The sequence below is a fragment of the Geospiza fortis genome, unplaced genomic scaffold (genome assembly GCF_000277835.1).
Source record: "Geospiza fortis unplaced genomic scaffold, GeoFor_1.0 scaffold456, whole genome shotgun sequence".
In the NCBI taxonomy this organism is placed as follows: Eukaryota; Metazoa; Chordata; class Aves; order Passeriformes; family Thraupidae; genus Geospiza; species Geospiza fortis.
In genome coordinates this window covers 733899-739923 of record NW_005054462.1, presented here as the reverse complement: position 1 = coordinate 739923, position 6025 = coordinate 733899, and the positions used below count along the sequence as shown (strand labels likewise).

General features: G+C 42.7%; 1 protein-coding gene across 1 annotated transcript in view; it reads left to right on the top strand.

The window, feature by feature from the left end:
* Positions 1-6025, top strand: part of DMRT1 (doublesex and mab-3 related transcription factor 1) — a 58695-nt gene that overhangs the window by 52330 nt on the left and 340 nt on the right. The window contains exon 5 of the mRNA XM_005427948.1: positions 5940-6020. Coding sequence (XP_005428005.1) covers positions 5940-6020 — 81 coding nt within the window. The remainder of the gene's footprint in view (positions 1-5939; positions 6021-6025) is intronic.

Below are 6025 nucleotides of genomic sequence, written 5' to 3'. Positions count from 1 at the left end.
AAAGAAATATTTCTGGAACTGGACAAGTTTCCATGGTGTTAATTGTTTGCAAAGCAGAAAAGGATCATCACTCCTGTGTTCTTGCAGGTCAGTTCACATTGTGGTCAGCACGGAGTAGTCCATTACAGATTGATCACAGGAACAGTCATAAAGACATTTCAGCTGATCAAAGTAATATGTGGAGTTTATTTTTAAGAAAATCATAGGTGAGTTTCCTTTTTCCCTTTGTAAACTGCTTAGTATCAGCCTCCTCTGACACATTGGTGCACATCATACTGCTGTGAAGAAGTCTGCACTCAGACTATGTTGTGGTGACCAGCTGCAGCAAGCAGAAACCCTTGGCTTCAAGTGGGCTTCCAGGATTTATCCCTGTGGAAGCTATCCCCTGGTTCAGATCTGTGGTGAGTCCTGAAGGACAGAGGAGAAGGACAGTCAATACAGAAATGCATAGCACATTTATGCACTTGTGGATGTTGGCAGAAATTTTCAGTAAGAACAGTTTCATCCTGGCCGTCATCCTGAGCGAGAGAGATGTAATGAAGAAGATAGCAATTTGGAGGTTTTTTTACTTTAGTTCATACAGAGTAGGAGCAAAAGAAATAATATGTATTTGGGATTCACCAAGTGCAAATGTCCTTCAGGAACATGCATTGCTGAGGCTTTACAAGATTGGAATCTTTGTGTTCAAAGAAAATTTTGAAAACACAGCTGATTCAAGTTTGTCTCTTCCTGAAGCATCTCTGGGGCCTAATAGAAACCCACAGACCCATAGGCTCTTGTCTGTTGCTGTCTTAGATCTGCACGGGGCCAAATACCAGGGTATGAGGCTGATGCACTGCTGACTTATGAGCAGTTTGCACCCTGTTGTAAGTCAGTAGTCCTCTGTTTTTTTAAATGGAGCATTCACACAAGAATGGATCACATGAGCAGTATCACAGAGGTAGGTTTTCTTTTTGACCATTTGTTAGTTAACTCTGCTTAAGGAGTTGAGCCCTTGTGCAAGAACATAGGGTTAAGTACTTCCAAAGGTGACCGGCCGCTGTTAGGAGAATTTACTTGACCTTCCTGCATGCATTCACTTGGAGGCCGCATCTTGCCCATCTTGTCATCTGCAGCGATGTCAGGACAGACCTTGGCGCTCTTGCTGCCATTCTAATGTTTTCTCCGTAACAGGAAAGTTTGCTTTCTCCCATTCTCTTTTTTTTGTATGTCTTCTCAGTTGCTGAGACAGCAGCTGAGGATTCTGATAGCTCTCTGGTTCCTAGTGGCTGATTTTGCAGCACTGACTGTTTTGGGGGTTTGTTTGGTTCATTTGGGGCTTTTGACCTGATGCTGGGAGGTAGAGTCAGCCCTTTTGGCAACAATCTGAGCAGGAGAGTAACAGGGTACCGTTGACTTGGGTGGAAACAGGGCAGTGTTTTCAGACTGAATTTGACCTGTGGTTATTTCCAAGCCACCAAGTCAGCCAGCAGGGCCAGCCACCCTTTATGTCTTCTAGTGGTTTGAATTGGCATCCTGAGGAGATGGCAATTTTCTCCTATTCTGCCCTTTTTGCAGGTATCATGACTTGCTTCTTGGCTTGACTTCCAGTGATTTCCCAGGCCAGTCTGTTTTTCAGGAGCCTTTATGTGGGATTTCTGTAGCGTGGACTGGAAGTTGCTGCTTGCAGCAGGAGTAGTATTTGCAGAAGGAAAGTGTTTTGGAGGAGAAGGTACTACAAAGAGCAGTTCCTGTCCACCCTCATGCCAAAAACTTAGGCATGCTTTAGTGATGTTCCCATGCCATCAAACTGCCAGTGGCATCTAGTTCTCCATCCTGCATGTGTGGCTGTGCTGTGCGCAAGTATGCACACCAAGAAGGAGTGAATGACCCTTGGCAGTGTGTGGGCCTGACATGCTTACTCACTTTCCCTAAGAAAGGTGAAAGAGATTAAAAAAATTAATTGTACCACTCAGTTTTAAGTCCTTACAAATTATTCCTTATTTAGAGTTTTTTAAATGTATACTCAAGAAATATATACTTTCCAAGCATGAATGTCCTTCTGATTTCTCGCATCACTGAAAATGTATTAGTCTTTTCAGTCCACTGAGTTTTGGGGATCACTCAAGGTAAAAGTCAGTGCAGTTACCAGTGTCAGAAGACATAAGGTTTTGTGTCTGTGGTTGAGATCCCTTTTCACTACTTTTCCTGTGTGATATTAGCTGATTTTTTTTCAGATTAATATGGCTCAAAAATATTCAGGTGCTTTCCCAAGGGTAAAAGTTAATTAGATTAAGGAATGGTCTTTAAAAACTGTCATAGACCCAATTCTGGTACTGTTATTTACACAGATAAGGACTGTGTAACAACTGTGGGAGGATTACCACAAGCCTCAAACAGATGAAACTCATATACTTAAGTCAAAAAGAACATGGGTTTTGTTTCTTTGAACTTGGAATTTCTACATTTTATTGCTGTATGATTAAAACACTGGAACAGAATGGCTTATTTCCTTTTTGCTGCCTTTTTATAGCTACAAGTCCCAATCTGAGTATCTTGTACTTTTTATCAGCATTGCACCTACTCACTGCACCTTGCTTGACTTCAGTGACTGTTGACTGCAGTGGAGGTCTGTTCAATAAAGCAGTCCATTTCTGGATACAGAAGTAGCAGTCTTACCTGCTCAAGGTAAATCTTGGTTGAGCCACATTGTTTTTAAAACCTTTGTGGCTCTTATTGCATACACTTATGTATATTCAGAGAGGAGGGTATACAGCCCAAATTGTCTAATAAGCAAACTTTTGATTAATTTGGAAGTCAGTGGAAAAATTGATGGAGCTTCACTCGCCCAGGAGACTTAGGAGCCACCACTTGAGATGCCAAGAAACAGTCTACCAAAAGAAGTTGTCCTCTGTGTCATTCCACAGGTCTATACTAAACTAACATAGAGTTGCTCATAAAGCAGACCACAAAAACAAAGTGGCAGTTTTGCTGTGGTAGGGTTTTAACATCTGTACTGTAGCGTGTTGAATCTGTTGGATTCTTTGTGTTTGGAAAATAAATTTTAAAAAAAGCAACTCAATAAAACCCAAAAAACCCCAACACTTTCTGAAACTTTGTCACAGAGATCAAAGATTTATAGATCTCAGTATTTAAAAGTGGGCCTTTCCATCACTTCAGGCACATCCATGCTTAGAAGTATTAACAAATCCTTTAAAATAAATAAACCTCTTGCCCATTGGCTACTTGGGATTAAACAAAAAGTTATCCCCTTTTAACCTCAGTCACTTCCCTCATACTTTTGTCCTGGAGTCGAGGAACACACAAAATCCTTACAGCATGTCCTGATCCTTCACACACCTTGGGCTTTGCTAAATCAGAGCAGAATGAGGTTCTGAGAGTCGGAGAGCTGAGCCCTTGAGCCAGCAGCCCTGTTGGGGTGTAGTACTACATAATGCAAGGCACCTTACGGAGAAGGAGATGATTCCTGGTGCTAGACCTGGCCATATCCTACCAAAGCTGCAGTTGTTGGCAGGCACAACCTAAAGCTATGTAGGACACATCAGGAGAGGTGATAATTCTGCATTTTCTGTTAGTGATTAGACATTGGCATGTGGACCTACACAGCATCTCTGGTCTGCCATTACATAATAGTCAAAGCATGAACCACTCCAATAAGATACTCACCTGAAGTAGTGCACGATGTGTGTTTCAGATCATGGGAGTGTGGTGCAGACTGGGCCATACAGTGAGGATGTTTGTGTTGCTTCCCTTGCAGAGGAACAAGAAATGTTTCTCTGTTCTGCTTGCTTCCTGTAATCTGCGTGTTTACACTTGTTTCAAGTCCTCAGAGCTCTTAGGCCATGATGAAATTACTTAATAGAGGAAGTGAAGTGGAAAGACAAGTGGTATCTTTATCCAGACACTAAGGAGATGCGATTTCTCCTTGGACTCTGATACCAACCTTGCTTAAACACTAAAAAGAAAAGGTAGGAAACACACCATTAGGAATCTCCTGGTGTGTTCTTAAGGCAGAAGAGAGTTTCGTTCCTGGAAACCGTAAGGATCATTTCTGATTCTGCAACACTTACTGGCTTCAAAGTTGGTGGGCTAGAAAAATTAAAAATCTAAACAGTTGCTCCCAACTGCAGGTTATGTACATGTGGTTCCAGCCTGCTCTAAGTGCAAATCAGTGCACTGGTTATTTCACTCCTGGAGGAGTTGGGGACCTGTTTGGCAGTTCTGTGCATTTGACCACATAGCAAATGAGTACGTGATGCTGCAGACCAGATTCCTCTTTCTGTGTTATTAAACAATTAGCATTTGCAGAATATATAAAAACTACTGGAAGTTGCCTTGACTACCTTGTCACTCCCTCATGTCTAAGCGCTGTGTTCTTTTCTTTGTGTTTTAGGTGGGAAAAAATGTAATCTAGGGTTAATATCCCATTCCCTGGAGTTAAAAAATTTATGTCAGCTCTAAAAGACAATAATAGGGTCTGCTTTGGCAGAGTGATGTTAGAGCCTTAGTCATCCCTTATATGCATCAAAGGAGACACTTGCCTTAAATCAAGGAGTCAGGTTCTGCAATATCAAAAATGATCAAAACTCCCTGAAAGGAATGGAAATGGCTATTTTGTCTGCTCATGGGTTAAGTTGGTGAAAATGGTGTGTGTGATGTCAACTTCATAATGTCTTTTCCATCTCTTCATAACCAGCATTGTGTTTAAAAACAGGACAAATTTGGAAGCTGAGCTGCAAATGGAAGTTACTGCAGAAATACAGAAATGGAATGTTTGTGGTTTTTTAAGAGTGTATTTCTAATTTTCTCATGAAAACGTGGGCTAAACCCAGATGGTGCAGTTTACTTTCCTTGAATCCTGTTGAACTTGACTGGCTATCAAAGTCAAGCCTGACTTCATCTTTTTCATTGAACTTCAGGACTACTAGAAGTCCCCAGTCTGAAAGCACCCAGGGCTCAAGTGTGGAGGAGCAGCTCACTTAGGCACAGCAGTGTGATTTCAGGACAGAGTTTAAGCCTCAACTCCATATTCCTTGTTTTTGTGCAGTTGTATTAGATTCATCATGGCTTCTAAGAAACAAGCAATGGCTGTAAATAATATTCTCTTTTAAAAGACCACAGGCTGGTAATACTTTCCACTGAACAGTAAAATCCAGAACACGGTATTGATGATAAAGGTGTCAGGGGCTCATGGAGCTCCTTCTGTGATTTAGTTTCGCTCCAACTGCCTCAGCTACCGATGCATTTTGCTAATTACATCATAGATTTTCCTATTGATGAACAGAATCTGAATTAACACGGGAAGCACTAATGTTGCCCTTTCACTATTATTGTTGTACAAGAAGCCGTGGCAGATGCTGGCAGTTAGCTACACAAACATTAGTATTAACGATTGGCCATTTGGAATTGGTGACAAACTGCCTGCTGCTGGAATCCTGAGCCTGAAACCAATCAGGAAGTTAATGAGGAGAGAAATTACCACTGCAGCTTCCCCTTAATTATATTCATGGTAGGCAGGAAGGGAGTGTTGGGGGTGGATCTCAACTCGTATAAGGTTAGGAAGGTCAGAGACCCTTTTACTTGGTTTCTGTATCTACTGCAAATTGCAATGTTGCAACTGTTCCTAGCACTGCATTAGTTTTAAATTTCGTAATATTTGGCCTCAGCCTTGGGCTACCCGAGGCAGGGCCTTAGGTCTGTAGGCAGGTAGTTTCCTTGTGGGTGGAGGGATACAGCCCCCAAACCCGAAGTTGTTTTCCTCCCATCGTTTCTCCCGCTGTTCACCTTGGCGGGAGGAGGGAGACCAGCACCTCAGCATGCACGAGGGAACAGCTCGCCCCTCTTCCCGGAGAGGGGAGATCTGTGTGAGTCTCCTCTGGTCAGGGCCAGGGGATGTCTCAGGCACTGTGGTTTTTTTCTCTCTTCCCCTTCACTCGCAGTGTTTTCGCCGCCCAGCAGCCAGGACTCCGGCCTGGGGTGCCTGTCGAGCAGCAGCGAGAACACCAAGGGGGACCTGGAGTGCGAG